This window comes from Eurosta solidaginis, chromosome 3, assembly GCF_040869045.1.
Source record: "Eurosta solidaginis isolate ZX-2024a chromosome 3, ASM4086904v1, whole genome shotgun sequence".
NCBI lineage: Eukaryota > Metazoa > Arthropoda > Insecta > Diptera > Tephritidae > Eurosta > Eurosta solidaginis.
In genome coordinates this window covers 85,096,743-85,114,343 of record NC_090321.1, presented here as the reverse complement: position 1 = coordinate 85,114,343, position 17,601 = coordinate 85,096,743, and the positions used below count along the sequence as shown (strand labels likewise).

General features: G+C 38.6%; 1 protein-coding gene across 1 annotated transcript; it reads right to left on the bottom strand.

Annotated features, from left to right (window-relative positions):
• Nucleotides 1-7,566: 7,566 nt before the first annotated feature.
• Nucleotides 7,567-17,163, bottom strand: LOC137244084 (uncharacterized). The gene is made up of 2 exons (XM_067772614.1): nucleotides 17,033-17,163; nucleotides 7,567-13,896 (listed from the first exon to the last, which is right to left on the bottom strand). Exon 2 carries the CDS (start codon nucleotides 11,316-11,318, stop codon nucleotides 9,954-9,956), a length of 1,365 nt encoding a protein of 454 aa, XP_067628715.1. The 5' UTR covers nucleotides 11,319-13,896; nucleotides 17,033-17,163; the 3' UTR covers nucleotides 7,567-9,953.
• Nucleotides 17,164-17,601: the final 438 nt, after the last annotated feature.

Sequence of the window (17,601 nt, the reverse complement as noted above, 5' to 3'; positions counted from 1 at the left end):
GATGCCCCAAATTCCAGCTAACCAAAAGATGTGCTAATTCAGCCAAATCTTCATTGCTTCCAATTCTCATGCGCTCCATCTTCTTCTGACACTGGCTTTGTAGTGTCATATACAAATTGCCCGACACTGATCGAAATAATCCTGTTTGAATTTGCGTCGCTAACGATTTGAGTCCAGTTCACTAAGCTATCAGTATCTGAATATGGGACTACTTCTCGGAAACAACAACTCCGACTGATTCATCTGATTCCATGACTTCAAGTTTTATTGTCTTGCTAAAGCAATTATTTCTTAGAACTAATTACAACTACTAATTTTGAGATAAATTTTTAGTTTTTAACAAAATTGTGTTGGGCGAATCATTATTTGCCCACGTGTAGTTTATGTGCATTTATTGGTGGACCAGACAATATTTCAGCAGATAATACTATTAACTCACTATGACTAAACACGTCTGAAGCTTCTACAATGTATGCTGCGAAGTGTTTATTAAATTGCTTAACTTTTATTCGATGAGCTATCAAATAAACAGACGAACTCTTGACGAAAATAGCAGTTCCAAAAATTTTATATACCTATTAATGCATTTTCAGCACAAATTTGGTCATCGTATTGAACTATAAAGCGTCCTTGTTTGTACTTTTTGGATTCATAAATATATTGGGGGTAGCAGCGAATACTGGATACATTTTTTTTTTTATTTTGAGAGCAAAAATTCTGTATTAGATCTTCATAATCTGAATGAGAAATGACATGATGTGAAATAGAAAATAATTCTTCTTTATGTATTTTTTCCACTCGTGATGCTTCTAGCATATGTTTTAAAGTCTTTATGCTTTGCTTCAAATCTAAATGACCAATAATGACGGGGAGGATCCGATTTTAGTATGATAAAAGAATAATGCACGATGAAGTGGTGTTTCGGTTTTAAAGTGTCATTGAAAAATCGAACATAATATTTATGGTGTTTTGTCACTAGTGATCCTAGCCTTTCTGCCATTGGCTTCGGAATTTCATTTAAAAGTAGGATATCTATTATTTGGAGAAAATTTAACAAAAACATCCATACGTGATCGTCCTCTGGAACTAGGTCACCAACCATTAAGGAAATAAATGCACAAAAGTCATCATTTCTCTCGCAGTCATTTTAATGCGATATTTTTCAAATGGGAAAAATATATTTCAGGGCAGATATTACCTATTTCCATTTCAGAATAATTAAACATATGTAAGCTTTCTCTCATTTGAAGTTTCTAACGAAAAATATCTACTGCCAATGAGAAGATTTACTATATAGTTGCCGTCTTTCAGTGAGTTTTACAGCTCCTGCTCACGCTCAATTCTCACGGGAATGCTCTGGATCATTGAGAGACTTGAGAAGCAGATGTCGTGAAATTTTCGCACACGTGAAATGTGATAGGCAGATGTCGCCGCTGTTTTTCATTTAACTCATACGGCGAAAGGCTAAGCAGCGACATCTATTTTTGAAAAAGTAGGTATATTAAAGGCCGCGTTGCCAACCTAAAAATAAGTAATTAACAAATTATCTGGCTCACAAATTGAACCAGACTTCTATCTGGATTTATCTGGCTCAAATCGTTGTTGTTGCATTTACATGCAAAATTATTTATCTGGCTCAGGATTTTGCCACCGGATGATAGCTAGTAATAGCATACTCCTTCAAAAATATCATGCATAACGTCAAAGGCAAAGTTTGACGTTACATGAAACGAAGAGATCGAATTAAAGATACACTCTTCTCTTTAGATTTTACATCATCCAACTGTACATCTGCATTATATCCAACTCTATTTCTATGTACATTGAGATCTTCACTGTGCATTTTGTGACTTGACTTTTTATGAGATTTACAGAAACGACAAACAAAAGTTGTGATTGAAGGAAGGTGTAAAGCCAAGGACGGTATTTAATCCCAAAGTATCACCAAGAATTAATTCTAAAACGAAATATACAGTTTTCTGACTTTCTGAAGTTCTTATACTAACACCGGTTTCTTCAAGATCTTTTATTTCATCAACTAACTTGTTAAGACATTGTCGTTTTCCAAATTGTTTATAATCACGGCCTTGCAATGTAGCTGCTAAAAATATTTCTGAATTTTTCGTAACCGGAAATTAATAATAAACAAAAGTTATTGGATTGGTATGCGAACTAAGAGGGTTATTCACTTCTGAATCATCTATATAAAAAAAGGGCAAAACAGCTTTTCCTTTCTCAAGAAAACGTACACATTTTTCTTTCCACAAAGAGCCATATATGAAATTATTAATTACTTCAGTGGTTTTTGGGATGTTTTCCATATCCTTTAATGTATTTAATAATTGATCGCCTTTCTCAAAGACCTTCATAATTTGAAAAGGCAAAGGAAGAAGTACCCCGGAGATAACCACTTCATCGTAGAGTAATACTCCCCGTAAAAACTTTGCTGCAATATCTTTACTTATTATGAATTCTTCTCCATGATAATTTTTTATAAGCGCAGCCGAAGGCCGCCAATGCCAATGCAGAAAGGTGTTCTGCGCAAAAATATGTACTATGGATACCACCCCCCCCCCCCCCCCCCCCCCCCTTTCGGAGGGACCCGCGGGTAATTTTTCGGTTTTTGTTTAACATTTTTTGAACGAGTTAAAATTTTTCTTTTCCGCCTTCAGGCTATTAATACTGAGGTCAATACGCGTCTTTTCACACCTCTGTCGATATTTTTGGTACCGTATTAGCAGTCGACCCCTCAACTAGACTTTTACCGCCAATTCAAACACCAATTTGCTTTTTTTTAAATTGTTGCAAACACCGTGCAAAAAAATTGTTCTGGAGCACATTTTTGCACGCAAGGAAAACCACATACGCAAAATTTTACTCTCTATGATATTCCGTTGTTCCCTATTTCCCCAATTTACGAAACAATCCCCCCGTAGATACGCGCCTGCCATAAGTACACTTATACGAATCTCTTTGACTCATTTTGTGTACAAGGCGAAAATGATTGGACATACTACGGAGCGAGTCCATATCAATACTGCAAATAAAACAATTCATTCCAAGAATGCACACAAAACTAGCAATTAAAAAAATAAATGTAAGGTGCGATAACCTCCGAAGATATCTAAGGCCGAGCTTCTCGAAAACTAGCAATTGCAAAATTTTAAACAAGGGCGAGAACGTTTAGCAAACAGACTTATAATATAAAGCGATCACTAAGGTGTAAAAAAATATAGATATATGTATAAAACCGAACAAATATATTAAATTTCCCCACTTTACTTACAAAATTTTGTTTAAATATCAAATTTTGTTTCAAATAAATAAATAAAAAAATAAATAAATAATAAATAAAATAATAAAATTAAATTTTGTTTCAAATAAATAAAAAAAATAAATAAATAAATAAAAAAAAAATGGCGGCAATTTAGTATATTTTACGAAAATTTTCGTACATTGTACGAATGGTAAAAAGGACTTTGTGAATTAGTACAATGTACGAAAGTATTTTATACATTATACAAAATTATTCGTACAAAGATTTTTATCATAGTTTACTAAATTGTTTCGTAGATGCTAAGCACGAATTCGTATATTGTACTAAAAGCATTCATTACGAAAGTCATATCGTATTTTTTACGAAAGGTTTTGTAAAATCTAGTGTATTTGTCAAAAGTTCATTCGTATTATGAACGAAATTTCGTACATTATACGAAAATTAAGACTACGAAATTTCTTCGCAGCTCTTTTACTAAATTTTTTTTTCAGTGTTAACCAGTTTTGCCATTTTGGTGTTTTTGGAGCTAGATCTAGCCCTTTTTTTGCGTTGAGCTCCAAAAATTCCGGTTTAGCTCCTAGCTCTTTTTTTGCCCTTTTTAATATGTTTGCCCCTTTTTGGCAATTTGTGAAATTTGTGTTTTATGTGTGTCGAAGTTTTATTTTATTTGTTTCGTTATGTATGATGTGGCAACTCGGTACTCAACTGAACCTTTAATCGATAAACTTTGTCATGAGGTTGTATATTTGCCTTCCAGCTTGTGCAACAGGATAGTGTCACCTTCTAAGAGTTTTTGACCCTTTAACTTCAGATTATAATAAATTTTTGTCTCCCGTACCTTATTTTCATTATATGTACCTTGAAACAATATATACGAATTAAAAAGGAAGATAAGTGTATATACGAATTTATTGAAAGAAAGATACGTGATACATGTCGCGACTTCATAATTAAATTAATAGAGCAATTAAGGCAACGCTTGCCGCAAAATATAGAAACGCTTAGCAAAATAGATTTATTTTCAGCTGAAAACACATTGAGAATTGTGAAACCTCAATTTTTTTCATATTTCACAAATGAAAAAAACAAGTATAGCACTGATGAAATAACTAGGTTAGAAATGCAAAAATTCCAAAATTGGAAAAATTTGACTTCAACTTTAAGTTTTTGGTTTGAGGTTAAGCCGGAGTCATTGGTGCCGTATGTCGTATCGCTGTATCCGTATCCCTAACGTAATCAGCTGTTTATCGTTACGACGGTAAACCAAAACCCAATTGGTTGGCTACGATACGGTTACGACCTTAGCGGCACCAATAATCGATTACCGATACGGTTACCGATAAAGCACCAATGTCTCCAGCTTTAAAAGTTTAAGAACGCGTTAAAAGAAAACCCTTTCCAAGAGCTTGTCGATTTTGTGCTTATATTTCTTTTGCTGCCAATAAGTAATGCTGAAGTTGAAAGAACGTGTTCAAACATGAGTTTAATTAAACGCAAACACAGAAACAAAATGAATTTAGTTATGTTGAAATTACTTCTGACAATACAAAGCGGTCTTAAACGGCTGAATAAATGCTGTCATGACTTGGAAATAAATAATAAATTAATGAACACAAAAAATATTTATGAATGTAACAATAATAATAATTTATCTTCTGAGGACCTAATCATAGATTCTGAAGTCTACGGCCCTTCATATATATCTCGACCCAACATAAACTTAAATATCGCGCGATAGCTTACCGCCAAATGGCAAAACAAAAGTTAAAAAATAAATCGTCTTTTGTTGTTAAAAAATATAAAATGAACTATAAAAATAGTATTATTTATATACATCTATTGTACCTTATTTTTTTTTTTTTTTTTTTTTGTGAGTTTACTGTACCATTTTTATAACTTTGTTTAAGTTTGATTTGAAATAAATATGAAAACTTACATTGAAAAATATACATATACTTTTAGCTCTTTTTGCAACGGGTTTTGGATTTTCTTGATGAAATTTACATAGCTCTTTCTAGTCCTTTTTTTCTATATTCTAGTCCCAAAAAAATTTTCCTCCAGGCAACACTGGTGTTAACATGGTGCCGATCTAATTTTTTATGATTGGCTGTACTTCTATCGAGCTGAGACTGTCGATGATTGCTCGTTTCAAGACATTGTTGAAAGACACGTAGGGCACATTCCTGGTGTTCATTATACCTCTTTATTCATGACCACCCCATACAGTGCAGTATCAACTGACTTCCTTTTGGTGTAAGCATGTTGTGCTGAAGAAAATAAAGCTTCATTAATGTTCTATATCATATATTTGTATAGATGTCAACCTAATAGGCATGTAGTATTTCGGGTGAAGATGACTGGTTCTTCCCGCTTTCGGAATTAAGACTACTTGCACCTTTCTCTTCAAAGATTGTTCTACGACTATCTACAATCGTTCCACCTGCCACCTGCAACGTAGCATTGAATATCCCATCTGGATCCAGCGATATGAACTTGGCAAAAGTTTTTATTGCCCATTAAATTTTTGTATTTGTCACCAACGTAACGTGCTCCGCCTACCACACAGAAGATCCTGGGTTCAAACCCCGATCAAAGCAACTTCAAAATATTAGAAACAAGTTTTTCAAGTAGAAGAAAATTTTTCTAAACCCTCGGCATTCTTTGGCACTCCGAGTGTATTTCTGCCATGAAAAGCTCTCAGTGAAACTTCATCTCCCTTGGAGATGCCGTTCGAAGACGGCATAAAAGAAGTAGGCCCTGTCCCACCAATTTGTAGAAAAAAAGGAGTACGATGCAAATTGGAGGAGAAGCTCGGCCTAAAATCTGTTGTTGTTGTTGTAGCAGTGCCTCGCCCCATCCAATAGGTGCGACCGATCACTAATTGTCATCAATATCCTCTAACGGGAGTCCAAGGAAACTTGCTGTTTCAACAGGGGTGGACCATAATGAGAGGGGTGTTAGAGGCGTTTGGTTCCACAATACAGTTAAAGAGATGGTTGGTGTCATGTGGGCCGATTACAAGCAGAGCATATGTTTTTTATGTCGGGGTTGATTCTGGATAGGTAAGAGTTTAACCTTTTATAGTATCCATATCGAAGTTGAGCTAGAGTGACTCGCTTTTCCCTAGGGAGAGTGCGTTCCTCCTCTGCTAGTTTTGGATATTGTTATTTGAGTACAGGATTCACTGCGCAATTCCTGGCATAGAGGTCCGACGCGTGTCTGTGGAGTTCACTGAGGACCTGCTTGTGTTTTTTAGCTTCATACGGCTGTGTTCTCAAGTGCTGTATTTCCTCATAGTGCTTACGGAGATGACTCCTTAAGCCCCTAGGCCGTGTTGGATCATCAATAAAATGTATGTCTCCCTGATGGGGAGTATTATCGCCTCATTATGTAGATGGTGGTCTGGGGACATAAGAAGACAACCCGTGGTGGTTCTGAGGGCGGTATTTTGGCAGGCATGTAGCTTCTTCCAATGAGTAGTCTTTAGGCTTGTTTACTTTTCCACTAACACAGCACTATGTGTATTTATAAAGAAGGCGCGGAGTTAAATTAAAATATGTATTTTATTCACACTTCAAAGGCTTGCAATATAAAACAAAGTTATACAAATTTAGATTAATTATATAAAAGAAATAAGAGTGGGATATTTGCGGCGAAAATCTTTTGACGGGCACGATCGAGGCATGCAGTTGGGCAGTTATAAGTAAACTAACTGAGAGTGAGCGCGGTGTTGGTCGGCAAGCACAGCTGAGCTGCACTTGCGCTTGGCCGCACTGGCCGGGTGTTGCCAGACGGAGGGGGGCGGACTTAGTCCGAAAACTGGATCATGTCTTCAATATGCTCCCCCCCCCCCCCCCCCCCCGCCCGACGCGTTCATGGGTTAAGGGCGGCATCAACCCTATCAAGGGCCGCCCGTGCCTTTTCGACCAATTTCCGTAGTTGGTCGTCCTCGTGACGAGCCGATCGGCTTTGTACCGCGCTCTGGCGGTTTTCCGTGCGGGCTCGTGGGGTTGCCCTGTCTCGTCGTCGAAGCTCGATGTGTTGGCGTCTCGCGCTGTTTTCCTGTCGAGCCCGGTGAGTAATGTATGGTGGCCAAGGGAACATTTTCGGCAGCTGTTCGGGGAGTCGCACGCCCCAGTGGTATGCGAAATGGCGAGGCAGTTGAGGCAGTGCCGGTGGGTTTTCGCACACTGGTACCTCTCCTCGGGTTGCATCGCTAAGAATGCCCGGCACTGTCTCAACACGTGACGTTGACCACAGAGGCGACACTTTGGTCCCTCGGTTGTTCTGCGGGTCCTGTAAATACAAGAAAAGAAAAACAAAGATTCGTATTTTTTAGGCATGGTTGAGGGTAGCTTATATATCTTTTCAGATTGCTAGGGGGCATGAAGCAGAGGGTACCAGAGGTAGGGTTGGCACTACTAGGCAGTTGGTAGCACGCACAGTTTGGCAATATTTCGGGTTATTAGTCCGTTTTGGGTTTTGAGTTCCACAACTCGAACATGGTTATCCGATCCAGGGTGTAAAGTGATTACCCGTCCCAAACGCCATTCGTTCGGGGGTAGTAAATCATCCTTTACCACGACTAAATCTCCATTTCCATTTATACCGCTTATGCAGCTCCTTGAGATACTCGCTCTTCCATCGTGTGCTGAGTTGGTGGTGAAGCACTTTCAGTTTCTGCCATTTGTTGACCAAGGTGAGATGCTCTGCAGTTGGCTCCGGTAACGACAAGAGCGGCGCGCCACGTAGGAAATGCCCTGGGGTTAGGACTAGGGGATCCATTGGATCTTCGGACATAGGGGAGAGCGGTCGGGAGTTGAGGACAGCCTCTATGCGTGCTAAGAGGGTAGTAAGCTCTTCGAAGGAGAACTTCTGGTTTCCTGCTACTTTCGTAAAGTGTATCTTGAGACTTTTCACGGCCGCTTCCCATAGACCACCCATGTGGGGAGCGTATGGTGGGATGAATTTCCATGAGAATCCGTGAGTTGCATACTTTTCGGCGACGTCTGTAGCGACTTCCTTGAGGAATGTGGTGAATTCTCTTTGTAATCCGCGTTGTGCGCCGACGAACGTATTTCCGTTGTCAGCATATATCTGGTGGGGTAGGCCACGGTGGCCAGTGAATCGGGCAAAGGCTGCGTTGAAGGCATTCGTGGTGAGGTCAGAACACACTTCTAAATGAACAGCCTTTGTGGAAAAACAGACGAACACACAAACGTAAGCTTTGACATACGAAGCTCAGCGAAGGGGAGAAGTTTTTACCATAAATGGTTCAGCAAAGTCGACTCCTGTTATATGAAAGGGTAGGGAATATGTTGACCTGCTGTTTGTAGATGGTGCAGGTTTTGCAGTGGAGGATGAGCTTTTTGACATTTTGCTTCAAACGTGGAATGTAGTACTGTTGCTGTACCATTCGGATCATAAGCTGTTTGTCAGCGTGCAGCAGTTTCGAATGGAGAAAGTCCAACAGAAAAGAACAAAATCGAGAGTTTCCGGGTAGGATGATTGGGTGCCGTTCATTAAAGCTACCTGTGGCATAGGCTAATCTTCCGGAAACTCGCATGATTCCTGAGTCATCTAACACAGGGTTTAATGTCCGAAGGGTGTTCTTTTTGGGTAAGGGTCCTGCTGTTTGAAGCAGCTCTATCGTATCTCCGTAATAATTTCGTTGAGTTTGAGTGATGATTTTGATTTTGGCATCATTCACTTCGGCATGGATGAGGTTGAGCGTGGCTGGAACTTCTAGTTTTCTTGCTTTTTGGATAAACCGCAACATATAGGCCACGACTCTAAGCGCTCGAGAAAATGACGAAAAACGGTCGAGTATGTCTATATTTTCTTCCTGCAGGGTGTGGAATACTTCCACATGTCGTTGTTCGGGGGGAGTTGGGTGGTGAGAAATATCCTTTGGCCACGAAGTTGATGGATTGCTAATCCAATTAGGTCCTTCCCACCATAATGGACATTGGACTAAATCCTGAGGCTTGCAGCCTCGAGAGCCCAAATCCGCTGGGTTATCCTTACTGGAAACGTGCCTCCAAGTGGCGTTGTCGACGTTCTTAAGAATTTCAGAGGTTCTGTTGGCGACATACGTTTTCCAGGTATGGGGTGGTTTTTTCTAACCAGGCCAGTACGATGGCAGAATCGCACCAGAGGATGAGTTCGTGTGGGGGTAGATTCAGCTCACTTCGCTGCTGTTTCACTAACTTGGAGAGTAAAACTGCTCCACAGAGTTCCAACCGTGGAAGACTCACGGTTTGGAGGGGTGCTACTTTGCTTTTAGCTGCTAGCAAATGGGATGAAAAACGATTTTCATGGGTTTGTACTCGTAAATATATACAGGCACAAAATGCTTTTTCTGAAGCATCTGAGAATCCATGCAGCTGGATTAGTTTATTGGGGGAATACTGTACCCACCTAGGGATTTTAATGTCTCTGATGTGAGGTAAATTTTCATAAATTGGAGAGCTCCGGGCATCACGCTTTCGTCCCAATCCGTTCCTTCCATCCAGAGTTGTTGCAGCAACATTTTTGCAAGAATCATTATTGGCGAAAGCCATCCTGCGGGGTCAAACAGTTTTGCAACTGCTGATAAAATCTGCCTTTTTGTGGTCGTGTTTTCTGCTGATTGTGGATCATACGTGTAGGTGAAGGTGTCGGTTAGCGCGTTCCACTAAATTCCAAGGATTTTTGTGGAACTCGAATCATGGAATTTAAGGAAGTCGACGGCTAGCAAATCAGGGTCGGGAACGGGTTTCAAAATTTCAGGGTGATTTGCCGACATCTTCCTCAAAGGTAACCCTGCCGATTTTAAAGCTTCGATAACTTGAGTGATGGAGTTCAAAGTGGACTGTATATTATGACCGCCTGACAAAATATCGTCGACATACGTTTCATTCAACAAAATGTCTTTAGCGAGCGGATATTCATCTTGACAGTCGTGGGCGAGTTGGTGTAGGGTTCGAATTGCCAAATATGGCGCGCAATTTATACCAAAGGTAACTGTTTTTAGTCGAAAATCTTGTATCGGCAGAGTTGGGTGTTTCCGAAAAACGATTCGATGAAAATCTTTATCTTCTTCATGGATGAGTATTTGGCGATACATTTTCTCAATATCGCCGTTGAAAACAAACTTATAAAGTCGCCATTTAAGTATGACGAGCATTAAGTCATTTTGTAGAATGGGTCCTGTATGAAGCACGTCGTTCAGCGAGTTGCCAGAATGCGACATTTTTGATGCGTTGAAGACGACTCGCACTTTTGTGGTTTTGCTGTCGGGTTTTATGACAGCATGATGGGGTAGATAAAACGATAGATATTTACCATCTCTAATTATCTCTTGTTGGGAGGCGGGTTCCATGTGATCCATGGTTAAATATTCATTAAGGACTTCAGAATAATTGTCTCTTAATTCGGGTTTTCTTTCGAGCGTGCGTTCGATGCTGATGTACTGCTGTTGTGCTGCGGGCCGTGAATAACCGAGTGCCAGATTGGCTGGAAATTCCGATTTGAAGGGTAGTTTGACTCTGTAGCGTCCATCTTCCTCACGAATTGTGGTTGTCCGGTAGAGTGCTTCACAGTACTCATCATCTGCTGATCTTTGTTGGGTTTGGTGAACTTCTTCCTGTTCCCAAAATTGTCTCAAAAGCTGATTGGTGGGGTCATCGGTGCATTCCGTGACATGAGTGCTGAAGGTTGATACCTTTTCAGCTACAGGGCCGCTTAATATCCATCCGAATATTGTGTTTTGGGCAAGTAATGTTCCACTCACATTTCGTAGGAGCCCTTCGGTGAGGATTTGCGGGGTGATATCGCTGCCGATTACCACATCGATTTTCGATGGTATCGAATACTGTGGATCGGCTAACGGTAAATGGGACAGTTCTTCGAGATCGATGCTTGAAACTCTGACTGTGGGCAAGAACTTAGTTAGCTTCGGCAAAATTATTGCTTGTGCGTCTATCATTTGGGTTAAGTCTGCTGAACAGAATGTTATCTGGCAGACTTTATTGACATTTTTCACAACCGTTCCACCCATTCCAGATATCTGGTGGAGAGGAATTTTTTTGTGGGTAGACCAAGAACCTTTTGTATACGGGATGATACAAAAGTTTTTTGTGAACCTTGGTCTATTAGGGCACGAATTTTATGAAATTCGCCAGCAAAGTATACTGATACTATTGCTGTGGGTAGTAGGGTGGTTCCATGATTACTCGAGAAGAGTGAAGAAACCGGGTTTTTGTCTTGAGACTGTTGGGAGGAGGTGGCTCTTGCGGCGGCTTTCGATGTTGAGGCTCACTCGTCGTCCGTTCTCCTAGGGGTGCCGACTTGGGCATTTTGAGCTCTGGGGTTTGGTTGTGATTGTTGGGGTTTGGGCTGCAAATGCAGTAGCGAATGATGACGCTTTTGGCAATAAACGCACGTGAAACTACTTTTACATTCGTTCTTGGGGTGTGACGTTGATAAACAGTTTTCGCAGTAACTATTTTCTCTCACAAATTTGATTCGGTCTGATACCGATAAATTCCTAAACCTGACGCAAGATTTGACTGCGTGGTATTGGTTGCATAATCTACACGAAGCCGTTTTATTGAACTCGGTGTGATATGCATGGGTTTTATTATTATTGGGTTGGGTCGAGTTTTGATTCACCGTTCGTGGCGTAAAACTCGAAAATTGGGGTTTCGCCTTGCCTGGTCTATAGGTACTTAGTCTTTCTACTACCTCATATCTACTGGTGAGGAATTTATTCATGTCCTCCCAAAGGGGCAGCTCCTTCCGGGAGCTGAGGGATTGTTCCCATAGTGAAAGGCTTTCACTTGGCAGCTTTGATGAGCACAGATAAACGAGGATCGGGTCCCAGTCCGTTGTCGGGATTCCTTGGGTGTTAAGGGTTGACATGCAGTTGTTGATTGTTGTCTGCATCTTCTGTATTTGTTCTCCGTTTTCTGCGAATATTGTGGGTAGGTTGAACAGAGTCTTCAGTTGGTTGTCGACGAGTATCCTTTTGTTCTCGCAAGCTCGAAATTATCATCGCTCAGTGGGTATTGCTTTACAATAAGTCCTGCTTGACTTTTCGTTTTCAGGCGCAGGTGGTATAATTTTTGAGCATGTGATAATTTAGGGTGGTTTTTATAGACTGCCATGAACATATCTCTAAAAGATGGCCAGTCTTCGTATCCACCATGAAATACTTCGGTGTCGCATGGTGGTACTTTTAAATAAAAACCGTTTGCGTTTAAATTGTTTATTGGGTGGGCGGGTATTTGGTGTTGGTTGGTGCTAGCAGTATTAAAAAGCTGTAAGGCTTCTAAAATTTCTGATTTGCATGTTTGGTACGTTTCCATGCATTTAGCAAATTTTTGCTCAACCGAGCCGCTGACATCTGTATAATTATCAGAGAAACTTACATCTCGATGGAACTCTAGCACCTTTGCCCATATTTTATCTAGGTCTTCTAATTTGACCTTAAGCATACACTCTGATAACTCGGTAGCTTGGGAGGGTGACCATCTTGAGCAGTAAACCTCTACTTGGTTACCGTCATATATGAATTTCTGCAGGCATTAGTCTGCAGTGATCAATTTTTGGGTTTCGTTTGTTTTTGGCATTATAATTTAATTTTACCAAGAAATGGGAGCTTTTATTAAGCCGTGAAAATCGAAAAAAATTTGTCAAAAGGGCAAAACAAAATTTTTTTGAAACCAGCCTAATGTACGCTTGGTTTTTAATACGGGCTTGTCTCAGCGCTTCTGAGTACAAGTAATGTGAGTATATAGTAATATAAATATTATAATATTTGTGTTCACTGGGTTTTTTATTTTTTGAGACCGGCCTAATGTGTACCGGCTTTTTGGTTCGTTATGTGTACTTGCCTCAGCGCGTCTGAGCACAAGTAATATGGGTATATAGTACGTATGTATGTATATATATAAGTGGGTAAAATATATTTGCCGGTAAACTGTGGTGTACCAACAACCTTTTGTTTGCCGTGCCAATGCACTTGATCTGTATTGACAAAGTAAATGTATGCAAAATATGTAACCGATGATTTTCTTTGTTGATTCCTTCTATTATGTTGTTACATATGCTCATGCAATTACTTTGTTGAGGGTGGGTTTTTGGCTTATGCAAAAAGATATACAAGTGCGTGTGGGTGTTATGGGTGCATATAATTGTAGGTTTGTATGCAAAATTAATATTGGGTGCACCGGTAAAATAAACTTTAGGAAAAGTGACAAAAACTTGGCAAAGTTTGTTGCTATGGGTTTTTTATAAAATATATTTTATGCAATATATGTATGTATATAAGGGTAAATTGGGCAGCGGTGAATTTCACGCTGGAAAAATATGTAGCTCGGGTGATATTACTGAACTAAGTGGGTATATACATATATTACATATATACGTATATATTTTTATAATCAAATCGATATTTAGCGCAACGAACTTTTTGGGTATATAGAACCGGGCAGTGGATTTTCCGTTGATACGGGAATGCAAATTTATTTGTTTAAAACTTTATATGGGTTTTTTGAAGGGACTGTACCTGTTGGTAACAGTGAGTAAGCAAATGAAATATTTTGCCGTTTAGGCTTTTGATGTGGGTTATATACCTAGCAGGGCATTTTTTAAGGATTTTTCACTAGGTGGCCAAAAGAAAAATATCTCCTCGACATGACTGACCATACCGGTCAGCTTTTGAATATTGCCATTTTTGGTCAAAAAAAAAAAAACATGCTGTGGCAACCGTGGTTGTGACTCACTCATACCAAAACATTTGCAATAAAACAAGTAATCCCAGGAATAGTTATTTTTCACATCCAACTTATTACATACTTGGCCAAAAATTTTTATTATATGCTGACAAAAAACCCTCGAGCACGTGCAGAATTTATATATGTCACGGAAGTCGTGAGTACCTATGTTCTTTTCCATATAAATCCTCATTGATAGTATATTTGATGAACTATCATTAGAGTTGGGTTTCTACCGGGTATTTACCATTTTTATGGGTAAATACTGGGAAAATACCCGGAATATTCCTTTTTTGTATCTTTTTTTGCGTATTTAAAAATCGTTTGAATCGAGGCTGCTTGGAATTACAATTCAGCAATTAAATTTATACGCCATTTGAAATTAAAAAAATTTCGTTTTTATTTTAAACAAACAACCCAGCAAACACTCGGAGTCAACAATTAGTCTGAAAGGAGTCCAAACTTTGGATCGTTTGCACTCGTTATGAACTCATTTAGGAACCTGAAGCGAATGCTATATGCTTATATTTTGCCTCTAACATAAGTCTTATACAGACCTTCTTCCGATATCATATATGAGCCTTATTGGCGTCATATACTGCTAATTTTGAGCCTTTTAATGACACTACTTCAGGGCTTTTAGGAAGAATTTTTGACATATATCCGAAGCGGAAAACATAGGGGAGAATGTGATAAAACTCACATGAGGATAAGATAGAAATGAAATAAGTATTAGTTGAGTTAATTATTTATTTAGAATAAATTGTCGCAGAAAAATTTCAGAGTTTTTTTCCGGAGCTGCCTAGTTTACTAATTCTAATATTTTTCGTTTGTTTATAATTTCATCAAATCGGAGTCATAAAAGACTCTAAGGTGATAGCATTTTTGAAGCTTTTGAACCATATTAAACTCCAGAACTGTAAGAGAATATTTATAAGGGACACATATTTACCCAAACAAACAGGCTCACGGCGCTCATAATTTAAGAATCCGAAACGAATCCAAAATAAGTGGGCAATATAGGAATCAGAAAAGCGTCGAAACGCGTCGGAGGGTAAAAGAAAATTTAATTTTTGCCTTTTATTTAACGGCCTAAAAGCTCCTAATCTTGCATGCAAAAATTATCATTTATCAACTATTTATGTTCGTCACAGCGTGTTTGGAACAAATTTTGAAACTTTGTTACGATCACTGTTCATTTTAATACAAAATGAATTACATTTGTACATTATTTTTACCCTTCCTATTCTTTTATTGTATAATAGGCCGGGTCGATTTATGGGGAGGCAAAAAAATCGCCCATTGATCTGTGAAAATCATATTCTAGGGATCAAAATAAGAAACTTTGCCGAAGGAACCATACCTCTAAAACGAATTCTGATGCCCCCCCCCCCCCCCCCCCTTTGGGTCGAACTTGCAAATTTTGAAAAATCCCACTTTGAAATGCCTATGTTTTTTTTTCTTTTTGGAGTTTATTTTTCTCTTTAGAATTTTATTTAGTCAGAACATATGTAAATGAAAAAATGAATTTAACTTAGTAATAGAAAAGAAAAAAAAAAAAATTATTAGAAATTAGCGTTTTTACAACCCCCTTTTAAAAGCAAGGCATCACTGTGATGCATTTGCATGTCGTAAACATAGTTGTGTGGGTTTTTTATTCAACCATTTTAAAAAATGAAGGTATCACTGTGACACAATTGCAGATCGTAAAATTACTAGTGTTGTTGTTTTTAAGCCACCACAAGACACAGCAGGTAGAATTAAAATTGCCCCTACCAAAAAGTTCGACCCAAAGGGGGGGGGGGGGGACATCAGAATTCGTTTTAGAGATATGGTTCCTTCGTCAAAGTTCCTTATTTTGATCCCTAGAATACGATTTTCACAGAGCAATGAGCGATTTTTAAATCGACCCGCCCTATTGTATAAGCATCTTTTTTAGGCTCAAATGATTTACGTTAATAGGCTCATATAGGACGACCATTGCAAGAAGGAAATACATTGGTTTCGGCCTCCCAAATGAGCACTTATCGGCTGTAAAGGCTCCAATTTAGATATTTTCCGACTCTTTTTCGACTCAAAATGTTTACTGGGTAAACTTAAATATTTGCAACGGCATGCATTATTGGCTAAATATTTTTGAAAAACGCTGGATTACAGATTAAAACTAATTCAACCGATAGCATAATGGATAACTACCCACCAATATAGGACAAATTTGAATACATTTTGGAATGAATTTGTGTGTTGGTTTCCCATATTTTCCAAAAGATTATTTTTACCCTTAAAAATAAATAAATAAATGTAAGGCGCGATAACCTCCGAAGAGATCTAAGGCCGAGCTTCTCTTCCAATTTGCGTCGTGCACCTCTTGATTTTCCCTACAAATTGGCCGGACGGGACCTACATGATTTTATGCCGACTCCGAACGGCATCTGCAAGGCAGAGAGCTTTTCATGGCAGAATATACACCCGGAGCGCTTGCCAAACACTGCCGAGGGGCGACCACGCTTAGAGAAATTTTCTTCTAATTGAAAAACCTTATTTCTAAAATGTTTGATGTTGCTTTGCCCGGGGTTTGAACCCAGGGCATCCGGTGTGGTAGGCGGAGCACGCTACCATCACACCACGGTGGCCGTCGTGGGTATTTATTTTGGGTAAATATTTGGGACTTTACCCATTTTTACCATGTATAACCAATTTACCGTGTATTTACCATTTGGGTATTTACCCCTTTCCCATCTCTAACTATCATTCATTCGTTGATAAATTTCTTCGATTAGTACCAAAAACTTCATTAGAATTAGCAAGTTATATATTTTTTGACATTTTGGGGAAATCATGTATGTTCAGAAAATTTCTGACATTATTTCAGTTAGGTGTTGTTCACGCATTTTCGAAATTTAGTTGTGGACAGATTATGATTACTACGTGGCCACGGCGGACTACTACGTGGCCATTTGGCCACGTTCGTATTACTTAAAAAATGCCCTGATACCTAGGGTCCGGATCTTTAGACCGGAGGGGTGTATAAATTTGGGGATTTTAAATTTGGGGTCCGTACTTTAGACGGAGGGAATATATATGGGAATATATTGGGTAACGAGTACTTACTCTGACATTTTCTTCGCTTTTATTTGTGTTACTTGTGCCTTTGTTGTATTGCTGTTGTTGATGTTTTGTTCGTCCTTGTTGGTGTAGTTAGTTAATGTTGTTGTTGTAACTTCTTTGATGTTGTGTGTCTTTGTTGTAATGGTGATGTTATTTTGATGTATGTATGTGTTTTTCCCAATTATGCTTTTCAAATTTTATTTTATTTTAAAAAATTTTTTCCTTTAATTTTTTTGTATTTTTTCTTTTTAATTTTTGATTTAAAATTTTTTTTTTTTATGAAATGTATTTTTTTTTCTTAAAAAAAATGTTATTTTTATTTTTTTTTCAAACTTTTCTTTTTAGTTGAGTTTCCGCTTTTTCCCAACTTTTCTTTCTGAACAGCTTTTCTGCTATATATTTTAATGAAATTTTTTGTTGCACTAAGCACTTTTGTAATTTTTCTTTCGTTTCGCG